Source organism: Ambystoma mexicanum, chromosome 3p, assembly GCF_040938575.1.
Source record: "Ambystoma mexicanum isolate Mex_15411 chromosome 3p, UKY_AmexF1_1, whole genome shotgun sequence".
Taxonomy (NCBI): domain Eukaryota; kingdom Metazoa; phylum Chordata; class Amphibia; order Caudata; family Ambystomatidae; genus Ambystoma; species Ambystoma mexicanum.
The window spans coordinates 122,475,243-122,499,054 of record NC_090925.1 but is presented as its reverse complement, the minus strand read 5'-3'; the positions used below and the strand labels follow the sequence as shown (position 1 = coordinate 122,499,054).

Genomic DNA, 23,812 nt, shown 5'->3' with positions numbered 1-23,812 from the left:
GAAAAACACAAACCTCGGCCACACCCAATACGGACATACACAGAACCCAAGAACGGACCCCATGACAGACCATAAGATATTAAGGGAAATAGCCACTAAAAGAAGGTGACGATAGACACATCGCATAGCCAGACCGAGACGAAAGCCTTTAAACGACTCATCCACTGCCTCCCGGCCGTACCATATCCAAAACCCCAGCAGACACATTTAGATAGAAAGTTTGTGAGAGGAGACCACAACACCAGCTCCAACACCCAAGGAGGAGAATAGACACCCAACCACACCAAACAATCCATCAGCATTAGAACTCCTACAGAGCCTGCTAGAATAGAACGGCGAGGAGCAATTAGAACAGTTACAGAGTGCGTTAGAACAGTACAGGGAGCGCCTCACACATACCTAGAACCCTTCCAGGCTTAACCCTGTCGCCCACCCTGATGAGATTGGGAGGATTGGCGAGCACCACACTCGGACAGAGTTCTGAAAGTAAGCATGTTAAACTTCATACAACCCACTAACAAAACAACTCAGCATTTCTGCAGACTTCTCACTCAAAAATCTCACACAAACATATCGCGCATAACAACCCGCACGCACTTCACAACACTGCAACGACACATAAGCTGCACCAACAGCACACGAGGACTGACATCGATCCGATACCCACACCAAAGCTCAGCACCCGGTGTATACCGAGTTGAAGCTGCCAACAGAACACCACTCCTCTCACTATCCTACTCCCACTTCACCTACTAACCCATCCCACCCTCTCATTTGCAGATCTGCCAGAGCGCCTGGGGACCAACTCCTTTGGTGACAGTGCGCGGTACAAATACCTCTAACATTTAACATATGTATGCACAATACTTGTAAATTGCAGGCGTGACAACAGGTGTACCGTCAACCTGTGGGTCTTCAAGTGCACCACAGGTCAGAAACGCTTGCAGAGCACTTACTGAAAACTAATTCTGCAAAGCTAATTGCTATGCATGTAAACGCGCCTTTAAGTATGCTTTGCAGGTGGCATTTTATAATGGCTTCCTATGTGACTTCAGCAGGTGCTAAACCAGAGCGTATTCCATAGGCAGGAAGATCTCATGCAGACGTGAAACCAGGCGCTCTTGCAAGGTGCAAGAGGAAAGCAGAGATGCAAAATCTGCCTTCGTGCCCTCCTACGCCTTGGAAAGGCTCGAACATTAAGTGCTGCAGATAATGGCTGGCTTTTGCACTTTAATTTTCCACTCGGCCCATTAGGAATTGATCCCCAGACGCTGCAGGTTTTTCCAGTTACCAGCAACTTCATAATGAGGGCCTATGAAGTCGAAACATCAGTCATTCTCAATAAAGGCAGATCTGCAATAACAGGCATTGCCAAGGTCAATGAGCCCGGATTTGTAAAAGTCGAGGGTGTCTTTATTGTCATTTGTGGCCTGTGACAGAGGGGATGGGGACCACTCTCAGCCTGGGACAGGCGGCCTAACACAGGGGTCCCCCAGAGCCAGACCTGCCCCAGAGGAAGGGCGTGGGAACTGGGATGGGTTACATTTTGGCCCTTTTACCTGTTCTTTCGAGTACCACTGACTCTTGCTCCATACCTGCTGTGCACAGTACTTGTCAGTATTCTATGCCTTCTTCAACAGGACTATGCATACCAACATGGCTAGCAATGGAGACCCGACCTGGCAGCGCATCGGAGAGAGAGAGGCCGTGCCAGCTCAGTGGCTGAGGAACGCCACGCACATTCCACCAGCATTGCAATTTCCACAGTTAAATAGGACACAACCTCCAGGAATGACTGTTTTTAGCAGGTCACCATTTTTAAATGCTGCCACACCCAGAGATGAAAAGGGGGTTGGGCTTGAGGTCCATTTTGTGTGGTTTGCTGGTTGTAGCCTGGTCTCTGTGGAAAAAGGAAACCAGTGGTTGCCAGGGGTACTAGCTGCCAGAGGAAGCCAATGACAGGAGCAGATGGAGAATAGAAAAGGGGCAGTGTGACCAGGGCAGGGTACAATGTTCTGGTGAGGTCAAGGGAGGAGAAGGAGGACCAGAGTCATGGCAGGGAAAGAGCGGTGCAGTGGAGCATGGAGGGGAATTGGCAAAAGCATGTGTAAGGTGAGGTATTGGTTGCTGTGGGAAAGTGGTAGTTGGGTCAGAGTGCGTGCAATGTGAGTGAGGGACTGACTGAGTGAGACTAAGGGAGAGAGATTGAAAAGGTGAAAGAGTGAGAAACAGTGACAGTGGAGTAGGTGGAGTTTAGTATAATGAGAGGAGTGTGTAGTAAAGTGTAGTGTAGAGCAGTGGGGAAGGGAGTGTAGGGGAGTGTCGCAGTAGTAGACTGGGAGGAGTAGATAGTAGTGTCAATGAGAATGTATTGAAGGGCAGTAGGAGAGGATAATAGTGGAGACTAATGGTCAGAGAGAATAGCAGAGAATAAGGGCTTACGGGAGGAGAAAGAGGTTTTGGAAGCAAGGGTTGAGGTGTGTGACAGGGTCAGTGATCTGACCTTGTCATGAGGGGATGAGCCCCCTCTCAACCTGGGGCATGAGGGCTGCCACAGGGTTTCCAAGATCATGTGCTACCCAAGAGGTGTTGCGTGGGAGCTGGGAGGGTCCCAGTCTGTGTTGCTTCTACCTGTGCCTGGATGAATGTCGAGTACTACTGACTCTTGTTCCAAACTGATTGGGCAAATTGCTTGCCAGTGTGTGAGGAATTCTACCATCTGCACAGTGGGTGTGCACTCACCTGGGCTTTTATTTGAAATTTTAAATGAAATGGAATGATAGTAGATGAACCACAGATTTTCCTATGTTCACTGCACGACATACACATAGACCTGTGTACTGTGGGTGGACAGAGCCAACAGGCGCTGTTCACCCTGTTACATTTAGTTGGAATGTGACAGCTAGGAGTACATCAAGGCATCTCAGAAGGGGAAGTGCAAAGCATTCCTCCTGCCATGGCCAGCCTAATTAAATAACAAAGACTCCATGGATCCACCCTATTCTTTATTGGCTCTACTGGTTGCAGCTTAGCATACTAATCAGAGTTAATCAGACAGGCCCACAGGAGGCCTGATCGCAGAACTAACAAAGGATGGGAAAACCCCAACAAACTATGATATGCATCTGTGCCAACCTGAAGCCAGCTCCCGCCTCTTAGTATTAAGGGCAGTGAAATGCCATGTCTGGGACAGCTGTTTACAGTATTCATCCCCACAGGGTGACCCCGTTCAGAAGGTACAAGTATGTGGTTTGGCGGCGACCGAAAGTCTGGTCTTGCCACAGTTTCAAGGGAGACCTGTCGCTTTAATCAGAAACCACAGAGATCTCAATTAACCAGAGACCCCCTTTGATCCACAAAAGACAGGGAGATGGGTCGAACTTAGTACTGTTCATTCTGAATGTGAATACTCACAAGGCATAGTAGGTTCGCCCCTCTCCCTCTTTCCCTTCTTCTCTCAATATTGTGCTGTAATGTATTTCCCCGCCTTCCCTCCCTGCACTGTGGGTGCTTTGAAATGGTATATTCTTATTGTATAAGCGCCTAACAAGAAAACAAATAAATAAAGGTTTTCACCCCTTTACCTTTTCTGTTGCAAAACACTCTGGTTATGACCTCATGCATACAGAAGATTGTTGGTGGACCCCACATTGGTTCATTAAGGAAGGCTTAGCCTACACCAATCACTGTGGCCCATTTTGCTTTAAAAGATGGTTGAGCCCCTCTTTTGAGCAGATCATCTGAAGACTTTGCAAGGAGCAACAAGAGGAACTCAGCATTGGACAATGGCTGAAGGTACACTCTGCCTTACAGCTTCCGCCAGTGAAGGAAGGGCAGGATTTCCAAAGAGGGGGATACTGGATCCTAGGGTCCCTCCAGCAGCTCCAGAACCGGTACCCAGCCAGCACACAACATGCCCTGCTAGGCTCCCCAGCAGGTTTCCTACGTGGGAAGTGCCAGAGAGTCTCTGAACCAAACCAAGGGCAAGGCTTGTGCCTGCATCAATCTCCTCAGCTTTGGGCCGTCCACCTTAAAGGACAACACAAGCCCAGTGAAGAAGCTAGGAGTGCATCGACAAGCATCAACCAAGTCTGCCTTAAAGGACATTTTCGACCCAGTCGAGCCCCTCGAGCTGCAACTGACTGCACCGGTGACTGTTGTTATGCCGTAGTCGCTCACGCCGTCCGTGATGCCTCGACCAGTGCTTCAGACCAGCCAACCAGCACTGAGACAACGATTCTTCACCCGAAGCCGCGATGTACGGCAGCCTGCAGCCATCCATTGAGCCTCGCTAGCCATACTGCTTGCTACCCGATAACCGCAGCTGTCTCCCATCTTGATCTCTGTCACAGAAGCTGCAAAGCGCACTGAATACCGACTCGACCCTGTCGAGCACCAAGAACATCTACAAGCACAAGGTAAATTGTGGTTCTGTCCCCCTGGTCCTTCACTGAAGACCTCTAGTGAAATTTTATGACCCATTGCTCCCTTTGTGCTGAAACCAAGTGTACTTGAACTATTGTGATTAATTACTTTACTGACTACTCTCCTGTCAGTATCCATAGTGCATCTCTTGTCCTCCTTTGAAACTGTCCGTCCTCGGCATTCCTTTACAGGGTGGCTTGTATTTTGTAGTGTTGCTAGAACTGTCTGTTGTGATGATAATAAAGTAAATATTTTTTATACAACCTTGTCTGGATAGTCCCTTTTATCATTGGGTAATAATTGTATTTTCGCTGTGTTGCAACTAATCAACGATCCACGACCCTGCAGAGATAAGCCTGTCATTCCATCCACGTTACCAAACTTGGATAAGGAGGCTTATAATTTGCTTGTGTTTCCAATCTCTTATGATCCCTTCTGGTGTACTCGAGGTGTGGGGCTGATTGATGTTTTAGAAACCAATATTCATCCCTGGACCACTGGTGTCCTGGAAGTTGATTCTTCACACACTGTTCATTCTCTTCTTCCACAGGACCACATGTACCAGCATTCTTAGTGTTGGAGAGCTGAACTGACAACTCAATGGCGAGAGAGGCGGTGAAAAGTGGAGAGGCTAAAGAACGCCACACACATTCCACTGGCATTGCAGATGCTCAGCACAAACTCTAGAAATGACTGTTTTCAGCAGGCCGCCATTTCCAAATGCCAGCAGACTCACGGATGAAAAGGGGGCAGGGCTTTAGACCTGTTACACCTGGTTTGGTGTTTTTAACCCAGCCCCTGGGGGAAAGGAAGCCAGCAGTTGGGCTGGGGAACCAGCTGACGGGGACCACCATGGGCAGGGACCAAGGGAGGATTAAAAAGGACAATGCGACCAGGGCAGTGTGGGTTGTTCAGGTGAGATCAAGGGAGAAGAAGGAGGCCGAAGAAACCAAGTGGGGGAAGGGTGGTGCAGTAGAGAGTGGAGAAAAATAGTCAAGAGCGTGTACAAGGTGAGGTATTGGTTGCTGAGACAAAGTGGTACTTGGGTGTGAGAGTGAGATTAAGGGGAGGGGTTTAGGGATGGTGATTGAGAAGGGTGACAGGAAGGTGACTGTGGAGCAGTTGTGGGTGCAGTGTAGTGTAGTGGGGGGAGTGCAGTAGAGTGTACTGTACAGTGAGAAGGAGAGTATAGCAGATGTGGCAGTAGGTTGGGTGGGAGGAGTAAAAAGTAGTGGGGAAGAGAGTATAAAAGAGAGTAATGGGGAGAAGAGTGTAGTAGAGAGTAGTGGGGAGAAGAGTGTAGTGAAGTTTAGTGGGAAAAGAGAAAGTAGTAGAGAATATCTGAGGGTGGTAAGGCATATACAATATATATAAATGAAAGGCCGGCGATAACCGCCCTATAGTTAAGGTGAAACCTATCATCCATCCAAACCTATCATCCATAGGAAAAGCAACGATTCTATGGTTAATAACTTTTGAGCCGTAGGTCGGATCAGCACAGTGTTTGCAATTCCTATATTAGGGCACGGGACCCCAAAGAAATTAAAGTGTTGTCCAAATCTGTGTTAGAGTTCAAAAGATATAAAGGGTCAAAAAAAGGGGTTTGTTTTTCACTCTTCCATTAATTTTCCCAAAGGAGACATCCATTTAGGCAGTAAGGGTATGCTTAATTTTTATTATTTACTTTATTTTGGGTATTAAGCTAAAACCTAGCTGCGGGAAGCAACATCGTACTGTACATCGGCAGAGTTTCTAGGTATACATTAGCTGGTTGCAGGCGGTAACAGTCTTTACAACATAATATCTATTCCCAGCACTCTGTTCAGGGTAGCAGGGAATTGCTTAGATTTACATTTAATGGGGAGCATGTGCAGTGCTGAATCGAGGGTGGTGGCTGGAACAGGGGAATGCAGCGGTTGGTCATCACAAGGAGTACTTGCCTGGATGGTTTCAGAGGATGGATCTTACGGGATGCAAGGAAGGTGCTCCTTGAAGAGGAGGGTCTTGATTTCCTTTCTCAGTTGCAGGAGTGTGTTGGAGAGACAGAGGTGGATGTGCGTGAGGTTCCACACTCGGCTGTAGACTGAGTGCTTACTTCCTGGTTCTTTCTTTTTTCTGTTTCTGCTGCTCTACTCTAACCAGGTCTGGACTTCTGGTGATGCACGAGCACCACAGGTGCTGACTTTCTCTGCCAGATGGGAGGGGGCATGAATGTAGTTTGCACTGAAGCTGATGTGTGCTTGTAGGGGCAGCTAGTGATGTTTCAGTCTGGACATTATGTGGTCATATTTGAAGACACCTTGAATGAGGGGGCAGCAGCATGCAGGCAGCCTCTCATAGGAGCTGCGGTGGTCGCGAGTGGCAAGTGAACTGGGCATTTGCCCCTTCCAGATAAGATCCAGGTACGAAAGAACCAGGGCCTCTACAGTGGATCCGAAACTGGTGTTGGAAGAAGGAGCTTGATTTTCCACAGGAGGGTACCTGGTGCCTTGATGTCTGCGATTGCTCCACTACGTTTTGTGAGAATAACATCTGGAATTGAAAATTTTATGAACTCCCCTGTCACATTGATGCAGTATAACATTGAGTAGGTACTTCAAACTGCCATGTTTAAACGAGTGCTTCTTGCCTGTGTGAGGCGAGCGTTAGGCTTTACTGCACATGCCCTTACAGTGAAGGCTCCTCACCTAGGGTGTAGCTATGCTCGCCTCCACATCGCTCGCTTCTGACATGTTTCCCTTTTGGCATATGTAAGCGTGTTTTAGGCTCCCGCTTTCTTAGGAAAAGCGACTTTAGTAGACAGAAGTCATCATACTGTAAGCACGCCTGCCTCAAATTGTGTGTGCATCTTCTGAGGCAGCTATTCAGCCCAGCTAAATGTATCATTTTATGCTGTACTTCCTGATAACACTGTCTCAACGTGTGAGAATGCAGCTGGTGTCTAAGACTTGAATAGTAAAGCTTTGTTCCCTGCTTGCAACATCGTTACTCTATGATACCCTGCCCTGTTTGGACTTCGCCTCCCTTCGAAATACATGTGTTCCTTTGAGTATAAGAGAACATTACTTGGAGCGAAAGGGGGTCTCACTTACATCAAAGTCTCGTACTGTCATTGGTTTGTTGTCCTGCTGCATTGCTTTTTACTAATACATTGTTCACCAATCCACTGGAATAGTCTTGTTTCATTTTTCCACTACAGTTTGTTTTAAAGGAGTGGTGTCAATGGGAAATCCTACAGACCTGGAGTAAGGTATTAGCTGCAGAATGAAGACCTCAAGGTTCCAGGTAGACAGCCAGGTCTCGATGTGGGGGCGTTCTGTGTTTTTGGTTGGGAAAAGTAAATCCATCTTGGTGGGGTTCAGTTTGAGGGTCGCACTGAACATTTAGGTCTGGATCATGGCAAGGTTGGCCTTGAATTCATGGATGTCTCTGAAGAAGAAAAATTTCAGGTAGAGCTGGAGAGGCCTGTTTACACTTGAAAGATGAGTAGGAGAGACCCGTTAAGCCTTAAATTGTCAAGAGGAGAGGTCTTGTTAGGGCTGATAGGTCAGGAGGAGAGGAGTGTTTAGGCTTGAAGGGACAGGAGGAGTGTGCTGTTAGGCTTGGAGGGTCTGAAAAGGCATGTTTAAGCCAGAGGGATCAGAAAGAGAGGCCTATTTCAGCTTGAATGGACAGGTGGCTAGGCCAATGTAGGTTTGCAGGGCCTGGAGGAGAGGCCTATGTAGGCTTGAATGGTCAGGAGGTGAGATCTGTTAGGGGTCAGGTGGTGGAAAGGCATTTTTAGGCTTGAAGGGTCAGGAGGAGCGGCCTGTATAGGTTTGAAGGGTCAGGAGGACACACCTGTTTAGTCAGCAGGAGAGGCCTAATTAGTTGTGCAGGGTTAGGAGGAGGTGTCTGCTTAGGCTTGAAATGTGAGGAGGAGTGGCCATTTTAGGCTTAAACCATCAGGAAGGGAACGGCTTGAAGGATATAGAGGAGAAGCCTATTTAGGCTTGATTTGTCCACAGGAGAGACCTGTGTCGGCTTGAAGGGTCAGGTGGAGAGGCCTGTTTATGCTTGAGGATCAGGAGGAAAAGCCTTTCCTCCTGACCCTTTCCTTAGACTTGAATGGTCATGAAGAGACGTCAGTTTAGGTTTGTATGGTCAGGAGCATGGCTGTGTTTACACGAGCATGAATGGTCAGAGGAAGAGAAATCCTTAGCCTGGAATTGTCAGAAGGAAGAGTATATTGCGATTAGCAAAGGAGGGCTGATTTGTCCTGGTAGATAAGGCTTCTTGGTAAGTTCAGGAGGACAACACAGGCAAGGGCGGGTACATCAAAAGTGTCAGGCTGAGAAGGAAAACTGTTAAACATCAGATAACAGCAAAGAAGCAATAGGTCCTGTTGGTTAAGGCTATAGCAAAAGAATGCAGAAAGCCATTATTGGGAGGGGTGGATCACATGAGGGGAGAATAGGGCACAGGAGGGGAAAGGGGATAAACCCTGAGTAACCACTAGTGTGCATAATTAGGAAAATAGATTGTCACATATTAGTGCCCTAGATTGGATAGTTTAGTGACGTAATGAATAAGGTTTGCGATGCTTGGGAATTTAAACATGGATGAGGAGTCTATGTATGGCTGAGCCATTTCACCCAATGGCTACTCATGACCTCAGAGGCCTTCATCAGGCGATTGTCTATTGAGTGGACATAAATCAGGTCCTTCTGTTAGTTTCAAGTTGACCATGAGATGAGCGCCAAGAGGATTGCAGTCTTTTTTGGGCCTGCGCCTTAATCTGTCTTCGCGGTCTTGTATGCGCAGCTATGATTTGTGGGAACTCAATGGTATTCTTCTCACAAATGTATTTGTTGGGGTTGAAGCAGCTCTCAGAAGAGAATGTGTCTTTTCCCGAAATGCAGTCATGGCTCCCGTTGTCCTCCTTGATTGGGAATCTGCAGAACACAGAGAAAAAAAGAAAACATTTTGGAACAGATGCAATGATGTTCAGTGGTGGCCCATCTTCAGGGGCAAGAGGTTACACCCCAGACTGCCCCACCACCGCACCCAGACTGCCCCACCACCGTACCCCAGACTGCCCCACCACCGCACTCCCAAATTGAAAACATATCAGGACAACATTGAACGCCAGAAGCCAACAGTCAGCACTAAAACACCCTGCTCTCTACCCTGGTGGAGTTGGAGTTCAGCTGAAGAGCCATGCATTTGGTCCACCACTGAGCCTGGCCTTTATCCCATCTGAATGGCAATTTTGTACTTGGGCAGTTCCCTCATTGGCCTCTCCAGCCCAAGTGCCATCCAGGAGGGCCCTGTCCAGAGGCACCCTACCCCCTGGTGCACACTGAAAAGGGCTGAACAAACAAGGGCAGGTTCTGTTTGGGCCGGTTAGGGCCTGGCATGTCCTACTAAACCCGCTATCAGTGCAGAACAACTACACAAGTTCATTTCCTAATTCTGTGCGATCCCTGGTATGAATTTACACCTCTGCAAGTGCCAACGGCACCTTGTAAATCACTCTGGTTGCCTAGAACCCTGTGAGGTTTTAAATTGCACTTTGATTTTTACATAGGACACTATCGTTTTTGAAATGGCACTGCTTCGTCTCGTAGGACCCTGTGGTCCCCCCTACAACCTCGCCATCGCCTACCTGCCATGCCCTTTCCAGTCCTTCTCTTCTCCTTATGGTTCTTCTCCTCTCTCTCTCTCTCTCTCTCTCTCTCTCTTCCAAGTCCTCTCTGCCTACCCCCTCTGCCCTACACTCCCCCTGTTCCCCCTCATCTGTCTTCCCTTTCTTTACACTCTCGTCAATCACCACTCAGACCACTCCTTTCTCCCCATCCCATATATCTCATATTCATATCTTCCACCCTGCTGTCTTATAATCCCACAATTGTCCCATCCCCTTCTGTCCATACACTCATTCAATTCACCATCTGTATTCCTCTGCTACTCCCCCATCTCCATATTTCACCAAATATAAATTCAAGCCCGACACCATTGTCCCCTACCTCAACCAAGTCCACACCTCACTCTAAGACCTCATTTGCTCACTCCATTAAACTCAACTTTACCAAACTCAATGCTACACTGTCTATCCCTTTCAATTATCCCCTTAACCCCTCCTCAACAATGGATCTCCCCCATCCTTCCAGCTGCTGATGTCAACACAAAGACCAATCCTCCACTCTTCTCACTGTCTACAAGGACTATATACTGAAGGTGGCCACAACTCTAAACACAGCCATATCCTCCTACTACACTAATCGGGTTCCTCCTTTTATTCACATCCTCTTAAACTTTACACATGCACCCAGCCATGCCTCCCCGCTAAAAAGAATCACTCCATGTCCTCCTCTCTCTCTCTCTGCGTGTCTTTGACTCCTACTTCCCCATTAAAAACATCAAAATACCAGGGACCTTCTCCACTCTTCCATCTTTACCACTCCCTTACTAATTTCCCCCACCTCCCATCTACCCCACATTCTCCTCTGTATCTCAATTCTGGTCTGCCTGTCCCCCTCAACCCTTTATTCATCCACCGCTCTGGTAAACTATCGCGCACTGCAGTTGACCACATTGCACCACACCTCCACTTCACTCACTTCTTCACCGTATTCAAACTATCTCTTGCAAGTGGTATCTTCTCACTCTGTTATAAAGCAGCCCAGTCTTGCCTGTCCTAAAGAAACTAACTGCTGACCCAGAACGCTCTCACTCCTTCCCAACCACTCAAAAATGCTCGAGTGTTGTCTTCAACTGCATAGTCAACTATATTGAGGTACGCTCACTCGCCGTCCCCCTCCAATCTGAATTCCAGTCCCAGCACTCCACTGAGACTCCTCTCATCCTGGTTGCTAATTCTATTACCACTGTCGACCACTCTCACCTCTCATCCTTCTAGACCTCGCCACTCGGTCAAACTCTTTCCCTCCTTGGTGTCAAGGACACTGTGCTTGACTGGGTGTGCTATCCCTTTGATCACTCCTTCTACCTCTCATTGGACTCCAGCACCTCCTTTCTGACACCCGGCAACCCTTCCTGTGGGTGTCCCACAAGGATTAGTCCTAGGCCCACTGATTCACACTGTACATATCCTCCCTGTGCAAACTCACTTCCTCCTTTTGCTTTAACTTCCACCTCTTCGCTGATAATGCGTGAAATGTGTGACACTTGTGCTTTCCCAACTTCACACATGCTTTCTGTTCCTGCCGCCTCTCCTGCCAGTGGTCACAGGCTTGTCCCATCATGCACTGCAGATCAAGGGCCAAACTAATGAGTAAATGAAAGTCTTTTTTCTATGTCCATGGTCAAATCCCAAGGCTTAGAAGGGGGTCCATCCCACACAGTGTAACATGCTCATGTTCAGTGCATTATTTACCACAGGAAGTCGATTTGGACTTACGAGGATCTATCCAGCTCCGCTCCGGTCATCCAGCTCCATGTTTCTCCTTGCTTTCGCAGCCCGAGCCAGAAATAGCCCTTCTTGGTGGCCAGCATGCTTGTTACAAACTCCTAGGAGGGAAAGAACAGTGAAACGGATGTCAGATTCACGTTGCGCTTCCACTCAGTGCTGGGGCCAGATGCGTTGTCAGAGGAGGTGAGGGCTATAGCCCCGGGTCTTTTGGTTGTAGCCACGGATAGAAGCTCGAGGGCTACAACCACAAGGGTAGCCTGCCCCGAGTCCTGCTAGTCCCGACATTAGCATAGCCCCAGGTCTTTTACAAACCTGGCAACACCTGTGGCTGGAGCAAAAGCAATGTCCCTTCTGAGGGCCTGGTTATGCTGTGCTGTCCTCTCAGCTGAAGACACTCCCTGCGTCCTGCATAGTGACAGCTAGCCATCTCACCTCCCACCCGCCACCTCATGGCATGAGTAAAGATTGTGCTCGACACGTGAGTGCACTTGAGGAGAAAGGACACAATAAGGTCAGAGCATGGTGTTGGCACCAGATTCAGTGCTTGAACCTGCTTTCTTAAAGTCCTGACTCTGGGCAAATTCTGAGCTTCGGCAAATGGGATGAAGAAAGTCAACAAGATCCCCACCAAATCCTTCCACAGCCATTCGGAGAGTGGTGGGAGGTGTGGCGGGGAAGTGTTGTGACAGAAACCATGTAAAACCTCTGAAAGTCTGCTGCGTAAAAGGAGTTCTGCAGGATTAGCATGTGCAGAAGGCTTCCAACTCCACATATAACAGATTAAAGACGTTATACAACACAGAAAGTGTCAGTGCGGCTATTACAGTTAGATATTTAAAGTTTCACAGGAAAGCTGTTAGTAATTAAGTCTACTACTTTAACATGGAAACATTGGATTGCTTTATAGGGATATTTAAAAGTTCTTAAAAAGCTGCACAACAAGCTGGTGGTTTGTGACAAATGTATTCTTTATCCTAGTGACTTTATTACAAACCTTGTTTAGAGATTCTTAAAGTGAGAAAAGTACAGTTGTGTGAAATGAAGGCTTTTTTCCACGCTTACATTATTTTGCATTCTGCGACTTACATTTTTCCTTTCAGGATGTGAAAAATAAAACAACAACAATATCCTTTTGGCTTAACATGTGTTGGGCTGGAAATGAGTCTATCCCACCCCCCTGGGCGCTTTAGAATGAGGCGAATCCCATAAATAGCAGTGTAATGGGCTAGGGGGGAAGGAACCATGCTAAGAAACTCAGCACAAATATAATGTAAGCAGGAAGAATAGATGCATAAACTCAGTGCACACATGGTAAGAGATGCCATCTTGTAGTCATGGTAGACACTTAGCCCTTTAGCTCGTTGGAAGAAGACGAATAGGCCCCTAGATACTAAGAAGGGATGAGCCTGCACGGCCAGTTCTCACGGAAGCTTCCCCTTGTCCCTTCACTGTTGTAATTACTTAGTATCACTGGGAGGAATGGACCCTGCAAGGCCATGAGACAATGCCAGGCTTTTTGCAGCACCCATTCATCACAGCCAAACTATCAGCAGACCTCCAACCCCCACCCAGCCTACCCAGAGCAATGGTCCACACCACTGGCCCAATCCAAAACCCCTGCATTCCACAACAGCGAGTGACCCCAAGACCCGCCATAAAACCAAAGACCATAAAAGATCGGAGCATGTACGCCGTTTTACCTCTCTGCATAAATACATCCTTTGTATCACGAGGTACCGGAAGGAATACATTCTTGATCAAAATGTGGGTGAAAGCCTTGGGTGCAAGGGGTGAGATGTCAACAAAGCATAGAATGTGTGGGTCAGTGTGACTGTATTTCTTCCTCCCTTCCCCCTGGCACCAGTCCCCGAGCCTCCCAGATGCATGCCACAATGATATAGCAGTAGTCTTAGTGTATCATAGCAGTCTTGAAACTGTAACTTACGAGGAACCTGACCTTCACTCCATGGAGAGATGAGCCCAGCTGACCCAAGTGGGAACAGATTGTGGAAAAGAGAACGAATCGTAGCCTGGCATCCCCTATGGAGCAGGCCCATGTATAGGGTCTCACCAACCAGCAACACTCGTTTCTACTGTATAGTGATGGCGATGTACTGCCTTTTAAGCTTCTGTTTGTACTAACTTTTGGCAGAACGTTCTCGAGCAGCAGAGTTCTTTGCTGATACCTTTGTATTCTGTACAATTAAACCTTGTTATCCTTGCAAGCAATCTCTTGGCCTTTTCCCCTAGAGGGTTGTTTTCTTTCTGGTGTGAGCGTTAACAGGGACTTTCCTTCATTTGGTGACCCCAACGTGATCCCAGTGTCCCCCGTACCTCTGGAGGTATCCAGGCAGCCTCTCTATGGAAGGGCTGCCCCCACTTACAGCGACCAGCCCCAAAACGCGTCCCCCTGAGTGGCCCTGTAGGAGCTGTCTTTGTAGAATCCTGCCTACTTTTTGGAGCGGGGTGCGGGGCCAAGGAGAGGTGCAGGCCGGTGTTTGAACCCCATGAACGGAGGAGTTTGGATGAGCACACGCACATTAGTATAGCCTGCAAGGGACAACAAAGTAGAGTCGGATGTATGGAGCAGTGTGAACACGCTGTAATTTAAATTGAGAGTGTGGCATATTTGTGCAGTGTGTTGATTTTTTCTTTTTAAAATTAATGTATTAAGGATACTAAGGAAAAGGAAAGCAGAAGACAGGGAACTTCCCCGTGTGAGGGGGGAAGGTGGTGCCACACGCATTGCTTAAACAATGTGGAAAAACAGGGATAAATATAGGAGCTATGCATAATTGAAGAGCTCGAGGAAAGAATTTGTTGTTGTTTTATCTTGTTATTTTAGTTTGTTTTGTTAGTGTATTTTATGGTGTAAGAAGGCAGCCCAGGAGGGGCGTGTACGTGTTGTGTGTTTGTGTGTGTGTGTGTGTGTGTGTGTGTGTGTGTGTGTGTGTGTGTGAGGAGATCGTGAGGTGTGGGTGTTTTTACAGAGCTCTAAATGAGAGTGGAGGGGTGGAGGAATTGAACAGACAATTTTGTATTGGGGTTTTTCTGGATGACATGAAGTTGCATTGTTGACAAAATTGAACTACATATTCCTTGAATGGGTTATTGTATAACAACTGAAGTGCAGGACCATAGGCATAGCCCCACTGCCATACACACGGGAGACACGACTATGGGGGTAGAAATGCCCTTAGAACACATATGCAAGGCCGTGCCCTTGTATTGTGAAAAGATTAAGTATCACAACCAGGGGATGACTGAGACTGGAGGAGGGGGAATGCCCCACTTCTGGCCAGATAAGGGAACTTTTGACAGAAGCGAGTTGGAACGTATATCTACATTCCTCAGAGCAAAATATAAGGGGAGACCATTGCAGAATAGAAGGAGGTATTGAACCTCTGGAAAATGTTTGTGGACACAGATGATCCAAAGGGGCAAGGGACGACACACAACAGTAGTAAAGAAACAGGCTAAGGAGAAAATGCGAAGAATGTGGAGGGAAAAAGGGATATATCCGCTAGCAACTCGCCCAAGGGGAAGGGTACACTAATCCAACATATGTATCAGCAGGCACGATAGTCGCAACACCAGGCATGGCCCTGCCTCCACCTTATATCTCACCTCCGGAGGTTGCTGCCCACACCGGGGTTAGCACAAGAGAGCTAGATATAGCACTGGCATTGACACGGACAGAGTTAGCCAGACTAAGGGCGCATGGGATGTAACAAAGACAGATACACCCGTGCCACTCATGGGTGCACCGGTGCAACCAGTGGGGGATGAGTGGAAGTCGGTAGACTTCTAATTTAGAATAGACAATGTGCCCATAAGAACCGTTCACGTAGAGCGTGATGGAGAGACAGACAGCTTGCGTTATGAAAATGTAGGGTCAAGGAGAGAAGAGGAAGATTGGAGTGAATTTGACGAGGCTGAGGATGATGAGGAAGGAGATGCAGAGCAAGCGCACACCGAGATTATAACATTTGTGGGACGGAAGATTGAGGGAGAGGTTTGGCAGGATAGCATTAGCAAGAAAAAAGGGAAGTGTGACTAAAAGCGGAAAAAGCAAGATCAAAATGCAAATGCCACTGATACGCCAGGGGGCAGGGAGGCCTCACTATGTACCATGGGCACAAATGGACAAGAATAACCTTCTTAAGGCACTCCCACCACTCACAGCGGGGGCAGGGAAATGGATATATGCTTTTGAAACGAACACAGCAGGGGTGCCCTTACCAATAGATAACATTAAAAGCTTGTTAGTAGCCACAGTTGGGGACCAAGCTGAAAATGTCTGGGTGAAAGCAGGATACCCAGGAGGGACACTGAGAAATGACACCAATGATGGAGCTTCATTCAACAGGGTTAGGGCTAGGGTATGGGATGCGCTGTGGCGGGCATTTCCAGACACTCCAGATTTACAGTTTTTCATGCAGTGTTCTATGGGGGATGACAAAGACGCTGCTCAGTTTATTCTCAGGGTCCAAGAGATGTGGAGGGCAGAAATGGACAACGCTGGAGATCAATCAACCCCTTTCTTCTGTTTTACAGTGAAACAGGGCCTACCCAAGGAAGTGCAGGAGGCACTCAACAAAATAGCAGGAATAGAAGCAAAAGTGTGGCCCAAAATTCAAAGCATCATAGTTCACCATTGTAGAAGATTAAAAGAGGAAACGAAACTGATCCACAATAAGTTTGTCAAAGTAGCTGTGGTGGGGACAGGGCCAGCACTGGCACAGGCAGAAGAGGGAAGGTACGCCCCTAATGGAGAACATGCAAGAATAGCAGCAGTGTGGGCTGAGGGAGGACAAGGAGAGTGGGCGGTAACCCGCAATTCTCAGGTCCACAGTGACAAGGAGGATAGCAACAAGGGTAAGGAGGGTTTCGAGGGTCAAAAGGCTGGAGTTGGGGATATGGGGCAAAGAGGAGTGGGAACAGGGCAGTGCTGGAAATGCGGGAGGTGGGGGAACTTCTCCAGAGAATGTCGGAGTAGGCAGATTGTGGGATACGACAATCACCAAAATGATGGCCCTCCACCCCAAGGGAATCCCCAGAGGCCACCTCCCAGAATGACCTCTATACCCTATGAGATCCACCAGGCTTACATAAAGCTACCCCCGCAGATTTTCGGCCACTTCCAACCGCAACTCCCACAGCAGGCAGTTCAACATTATCAACCCTGCCCGAACATGCAGCAAACGGAGAACAGGAACGCCTTCGGCAGCGTACCTAATGGCACAGTGGCCCCGTTCCAAGGCACTACACTGGTAGGGGGAAACCCGTTCTTGTTACCTGGTGCAGACACATATCCTGAATAGGACAGCCCACAGAGAGCACTTGCGTGTCCAGTCCAGTCAATTACCCTAAATCCAGAAGAGGAACCGTTGGTGGGGGCAGAGATAGGGAACAAACAATTCATCTTTATGGTGGACTTAGAAGTCGTGCATCAGTGAAGGTGGCTTCACGTCATCAGGCAAAACTCTGGACACGCAGGGATTCTCTGGGGCTGTTTTGATTGTTCCATACACAAAAGACTTAGATGTAAAGGTGGGAGGGAAGGTTGTAAGGGCCCCCCTCATATACTCTGAGAGCTCTCCTGTCAACTTGCTTGCTAGGGATCTGCTAAGCAAACTAAACGTGACAATCTCATTCACTGACAGGACTTGTCTTTACATGTTTCACTAAGGATTTACATATTGTAAGGTTAGTTTAATTTGAGATATGTGTATTTTGCAAGAAAAATATCAGAACTCTCAAGCCTCCAGTAGCCAGGCATAAGAAGTCCATCCAGTTCCATTTTCCCCCTCTGGATTCTGGGAAATTTAGAAATACTACCCGTCCCACAATTGCAAGCATAGACAGGACTGGGTCGCCTTGTTACGCATTGCCATTGGAAACTTGAGCACTCTGCTCTATCGGGCAGTAATATTGTAGGCTTTAAAATGCAAATTGTACTTATTTGTAGCAAGTTGAGCTTGAATGTTATGTATTCAAAGCCTTAAACTGTAGATTGGGTTAAAATCCCAGTTTTACTGTTTAACCAAAGTGTGTGATCCTGGGCAAATAATGTAATCTCTTCATGAATAGTAGACTGACCTCAGCAAAGCCAACTATTATTTCCTCCTCTATTGCTGCCAGTCACCAAAATGGCATGGGCGGTCCATACCATGGCCCCGCAGGAGAATGAGTGAAACATTTTGCTACGCCCTGTTATGCTATGCTATTGTCTTTGGATGGTACATAGTCCACCTTTTTTCACAGTTTCTTGGGTTTCCAGGATCTTCAAGAGGTGGGGTAGGGGACTAATGCAGAAGCAGGGGAAGTTTGGTATGTTGCAATGTTGATGTGTGCATGATCTGAAAAGGTAGGGTTCTCTGTGGTGTGCAAGTTTTATACATCTTGAGAGTTGTCTGGAGCAGTGGTTAATGTGCACTCCAGGTTGGTAACTTAAATTGTTTGTGATTATGTTGTCTGTCCTTGTGGTGGTTAAGGAGTGTGGGGAGCTCTATTGGTGTATCTGTGGTGGGCTAGTCTTCTATTTAGGGCATTTCTTCTGGGTGCTATGCGTTCTATTGTGTAATCAGTATTGATTCAGTGAGTTGCTTTATGTGAAGATAAGGGGTTGCTTACTAGGTGGGGGGGTGTAGAAAGTTGTTCAGGTAGTTACTGTTACCATACATTGCTCAACAAACCACCTGATAAGAGCTGGGAGCAACCTTCTTCACTTTGGAAAAATCACAGTTAGTCATTTGTTTGCTTATTTCAATGGAAACCATTATTATGGGGCTCAGGCTCTGGTGTTGTGGGAGAAAGGATGCTAGGTTTGGGGTTTGTGTTCTGGCCTCTGGCTGTTGAGGAGGGAGTATTCCAGGTATGGGGCCTGTGTTCTGGTGGGGTGGGAGGCAGGGTGCCGGGTATGGGGCTTGGGTTCTGGTGGTGGGGCAGCAGAATGGCAGATTTGGGGCTTGGGCTATGCTGATGGGGAGGCAGGATGCCATGTATGGGCCTAGACTATTGTGGTGGGGAGGCAGGATGCCTAGTATAGGGCTTGGGTTCTGGTGGTGGGGAGGCAGGATGCCATGTATGGGGCTTGAGTTCTGGTGGTGGGGAGGCAGGATGCCATGTATGGGGCTTGAGTTCTGGTGGTGAGAAGGCAGGGTGCTGGGTATGGGACTTGCGTTCTGGCCTCTGGCAGTTGAGGAGGCAGTATTCCAGGTATGGGGCTTGCGTTCTGGCCTCTGGCAGCTGAGGAGGCAGTATTCAAGGTATGGGGCTTGTGTTCTGGTGGTGGGGAGGCAGGGTGCCGGGTATGTGGCTTGCGTTCTGGCCTCTGGCAGTTGAGGAGGCAGTATTCAAGGTATGGGGCTTGGGTTCTGGTGGTGGGCAGCAGAATGGCAGATTTGGGGCCTGGGCTATGCTGATGGGGAGGCAGGATGCCATGTATGGGCCTAGACTATGGTGGTGGGGCGGCAGGATGCCAGGTATGGGGCTTGGGTTCTGGTGGTGGGAAGGCAGGGTGCCGGGTATGGGGCTTGCGTTCTGGCCTTTGGCTGTTGAGGAGGCAGGGTGTTAGATATGGGGCATGGGCTCTGATTTTGTGGGGTGGGATGCTAGGTACAGGGTACAGGCTCTGGTGGTGGGCAGGCAGGATGCCTGGTATAGGGCTTGGGTTCTGATGGTGGGGAGGCAGGATGCCAGGTATAGGGCTTGGGTTCTAGGTGTTTGGGAAAGGATGCCAGGTATGGGACTTGGGGTCTGGTGGTGGGGAGGCAGGATGTCAGGTATGGGACTTGGGGTCTGATGGTGGGGAGGCAGGATGTCAGGTATGGGACTTGGGGTCTGGTGGTGGGGAGGCAGAATGCCTGGTATAGGGTACAGGCTCTGGTGGTTGAGAGGCAGGATGCAGGTATGGGACTTGGGTTCTAGGTGTTTGGGAAAGGATGCCAGGTATGGGACTTGGGGTCTGGTGGTGGGGAGGCAGGATTCCAGGTATGGGACTTGGGGCCTGGTGGTGGGGAGCCAGGATGTCAGGTATGGGATTTGGGGGTCTGGTGGTGGGGAGGCAGGATGCCTGGTATAGGGCTTGGGTTCTGGTGGTGGGGAGGCAGGATGCCAGGTATGGGGCTTGGGTTCTAGGTGTTTGGGAAAGGATGCCAGGTATGGGGCTTGGGTTCTGGTGGAGGGGAGGCAGAATGCCAGGTATGGGACCTGGGCTCTGGGTGGTGAAGGTGAAAGGATGCCAGGTATGGGGCCTGTGCTCTGGGGAGGCAGGATGCCAGGTGTTTGGGCTCTGCAAGGTGGGGGTTGAAGGATACAGGTACGGTGTCTGGCCTCTGGCGGTAACGAGACAGGGCGACATTTTTGGGACTTTCGTTCTGGCCTCTGGCAGTTGAGGAGGCAGTATTCCAGGTACGGGGCTTGGGTTCTGGGGAGGCAGGATGCCAGGGGCCTGGGCTCTACATGGTGGGGGTAGAAGAATGCCAGGTAAGGTGTCTGGGCTATGGTGGTAGGGAGGCAGGATGCCAGTTATGGTGCTTGGATTCTGGTGGTGGGGAGGCAGGATGTCAGGTATGGGGCTTGGGCTGTGGGTGGTGAGGAGGCAGGATGTCAGGTATGGGGCTTGGGCTCTGGTGGAGGGGAGGCAGGATGTCGGGTATGGGGCCTGGGCTCTGGTGGAGGGGAGGCAGGATGTCAGGTATGGGGCCTGGGCTCTGGTGGAGGGGAAGCAGGATGTCAGGTATGGGGCTTGGGCTGTGGGTGGTGAGGAGGCAGGATGTCAGGTATGGGGCCTGGGCTCTGGTGGAGGGGGAGGCAGGATGTCGGGTATGGGGCTTGGGCTCTGGGTGGTGGGGAGGCAGGATGCCAGGTATGGGGCTTGGGCTCTGGTGGAGGGGAGGCAGGATGTCGGGTATGGGGCTTGGGCTCTGGTGGAGGGGAGGCAGGATGTCAGGTATGGGGCTTGGGCTCTGGTGGTGGGGAGGCAGGATGTCGGGTATGGGGCTTGGGCTCTGGTGGCGGGGAGGCAGGATGTCGGGTATGGGGCTTGGGCTCTGGTGGAGGGGAGGCAGGATGTCAGGTATGGGGCTTGGGCTCTGGTGGCGGGGAGGCAGGATGTCAGGTATGGGGGCTGGGCTCTGGTGGAGGGGAAGCAGGATGTCGGGTATGGGGCTTGGGCTCTGGTGGAGGGGAGGCAGGATGTCAGGTATGGGGCTTGGGCTATGGTGGCGGGGAGGCAGGATGTCAGGTATGGGGGCTGGGCTCTGGTGGAGGGGAAGCAGGATGTCAGGTATGGGGCTTGGGCTGTGGGTGGTGAGGAGGCAGGATGTCAGGTATGGGGCCTGGGCTCTGGTGGAGGGGGAGGCAGGATGTCGGGTATGGGGCTTGGGCTCTGGGTGGTGGGGAGGCAGGATGCCAGGTATGGGGCTTGGGCTCTGGTGGAAGGGAGGCAGGATGTCGGGTATGGGGCTTGGGCTCTGGTGGAGGGGAGGCAGGATGTCAGGTATGGGGCTTGGGCTCTGGTGGTGGGGAGGCAGGATGTCGGGTATGGGGCTTGGGCTCTGGTGGCGGGGAGGCAGGATGTCGGGTATGGGGCTTGGGCTCTGGTGGAGGGGAGGCAGGATGTCAGGTATGGGGCTTGGGCTCTGGTGGCGGGGAGGCAGGATGTCAGGTATGGGGGCTGGGCTCTGGTGGAGGGGAAGCAGGATGTCGGGTATGGGGCTTGGGCTCTAGGGTGTGGGGAGGCAGGATGTCGGGTATGGTGTTTGGCCTCTGGTGGAGGGGAGGCAGGATGTCAGGTATGGGGCCTGGAGTCTGGTGGAGGGGAGGCAGGATGTCAGGTATGGGGCTTGGGCTCTGGTGGAGGGGAGGCAGGATGTCAGGTATGGGGCCTGGAGTCTGGTGGAGGGGAGGCAGGATGTCAGGTAGGGGGCTTGGGCTCTGGTGGAGGGGAGGCAGGATGTCAGGTATGGGGCTTGGGCTCTGGTGGAGGGGAGGCAGGATGTCAGGTATGGGGCTTGGGCTCTGATGGAGGGGAGGCAGGATGTCAGGTATGGAGCTTGTGCTCTGGGTGGTGGGGAGGCAGGATGTCAGGTATGGGGCCTGGGCTCTGGTGGTAGGGAGGCAGGATGTCATGTATGGGGCTTGGGCTCGGATGGTGGGGAGGCAGGATGTCGGGTATAGGGCTTGGATTCTGGGTGGTGGAGGTAAGAATCTCAGGTATGGGGCTTGGGCTCTAGGTTGTGGGGAGGCAGGATGTCGGGTATGGGGCTTGGGCTCTGGGTGGTGGGGAGGCAGGATGTCAGGTATGGGGCCTGGATTCTGGGTGGTGGGGAGGCAGGATTCCAGGTATGGGGCTTGGGCTCTGGGTGGTGGGGAGGCAGGATGTAAGGTATGGTGTTTGGCCTCTGGTGGAGGGGAGGCAGGATGCCAGGTATAGGGCCTGGATTCTGGGTGGTGGGGGTAAGAATCTCAGGTATGGGGCTTGGGCTCTAGGTTGTGGGGAGGCAGGATGTCGGGTATGGGGCTTGGGCTCTGGGTGGTGGGGAGGCAGGATGTCAGGTATGGGGCCTGGATTCTGGGTGGTGGGGAGGCAGGATTCCAGGTATGGGGCTTGGGCTCTGGGTGGTGGGGAGGCAGGATGTAAGGTATGGTGTTTGGCCTCTGGTGGAGGGGAGGCAGGATGCCAGGTATAGGGCCTGGATTCTGGGTGGTGGGGGTAAGAATCTCAGGTATGGGGCTTGGGCTCTAGGTTGTGGGGAGGCAGGATGTCGGGTATGGGGCTTGGGCTCTGGGTGGTGGGGAGGCAGGATGTCAGGTATGGGGCCTGGATTCTGGGTGGTGGGGAGGCAGGATTCCAGGTATGGGGCTTGGGCTCTGGGTGGTGGGGAGGCAGGATGTAAGGTATGGTGTTTGGCCTCTGGTGGAGGGGAGGCAGGACGCCAGGTATAGGGCCTGGATTCTGGGTGGTGGGGGTAAGAATCTCAGGTGTGGGGCCTACATCAGTTTGGGAAAGCATACTAATAGAACTTATATAGGTGGCCCCCCTACTTTTGCCTGTGGCACCTTCTGTGCCCCCACCCCCTAAATTTGATTCCTAGAGACTCAATTGAATTAATATTGTGTCGGTGCAGAAGCAGAGCTGAAGGTAGTTCGAGCACATCATATGCACCATATTCATTTGAAATGCAAAAGTGGCAGATTGCAATCTAATCACCACTTTTGTTCTCCAATCCACGTCCTCACTTTATAGCTTTGCAATGGTCCTAGTGACGCTCCATATGCAGAGCAGCTGGACCATGCGTATTCTGCTCACCCAAGTGCGGCACTCTTGAGGTGCCACTAGGGTAGAAAAGAGGCGGCATTCCTTCCAGAGTATTAGGTTTTGCATTAAAAAGTGTGTATGAGAAGACGATCTTAAAAGGGCATTACACTAGAAGGCCACATGGGCCCGATTCGGAGCTCGGGCTAAATGCCACGTATTAATACGACATCCACCCCCCCACCCCCACCCCTCAATCCTCCCACCTGCATTCTGAGGGTGATGGGATAAGTGGAGGCGAGTTGTCGTGCAGCAGGCAAGAAAAATCAAGTAAAATGTGTGCAGATGAAGCGCTGCGGGGTTACCATCCGCAGAGCACCGATGGGCAAAATGCAAAAAGCAAAGACACATTTCTACAGTGCACAGAGTGTCCGTGGACTGGAAGAATTTCAGCAGCACTTTCTGTGATGCAGAAAACGTGGCGCTGACATTTTGAAAAGCATTTCAGACACTCCCAGAATGTACACTGTCTGCCTACTGCGTGCACCGTCTGCCATCTTGTGGTCTTCTAGTGTAATATTCATTTTTTAACGGAAAATATAAACGTTGTAAGGAATGCGGCCTATTTTCATCATTAACAACAAGGGTGCCGTTGACTAATGTCTCGTTAGCTTGGTGCAGAAAGGGTGCTCCAAGCTACAGAATCCAGG

At 50.1% G+C, this 23,812-nt stretch overlaps 2 protein-coding genes across 2 annotated transcripts in view; one reads left to right on the top strand and one right to left on the bottom strand.

The window, feature by feature from the left end:
• Positions 1–23,812, top strand: part of LOC138580152 (C-type lectin domain family 2 member D-like) — a 357,666-nt gene that overhangs the window by 280,609 nt on the left and 53,245 nt on the right. The window lies entirely within an intron of this gene.
• LOC138579497 (killer cell lectin-like receptor subfamily B member 1B allele A) overlaps positions 8,561–23,812 on the bottom strand; it is a 38,476-nt gene continuing 23,224 nt past the window's right edge. The window contains exons 2-3 of the mRNA XM_069649818.1: positions 11,828–11,937; positions 8,561–9,359 (exon numbers count right to left, since the gene is read on the bottom strand). Coding sequence (XP_069505919.1) covers positions 9,122–9,359; positions 11,828–11,937 — 348 coding nt within the window. The 3' untranslated portion in view covers positions 8,561–9,121. The remainder of the gene's footprint in view (positions 9,360–11,827; positions 11,938–23,812) is intronic.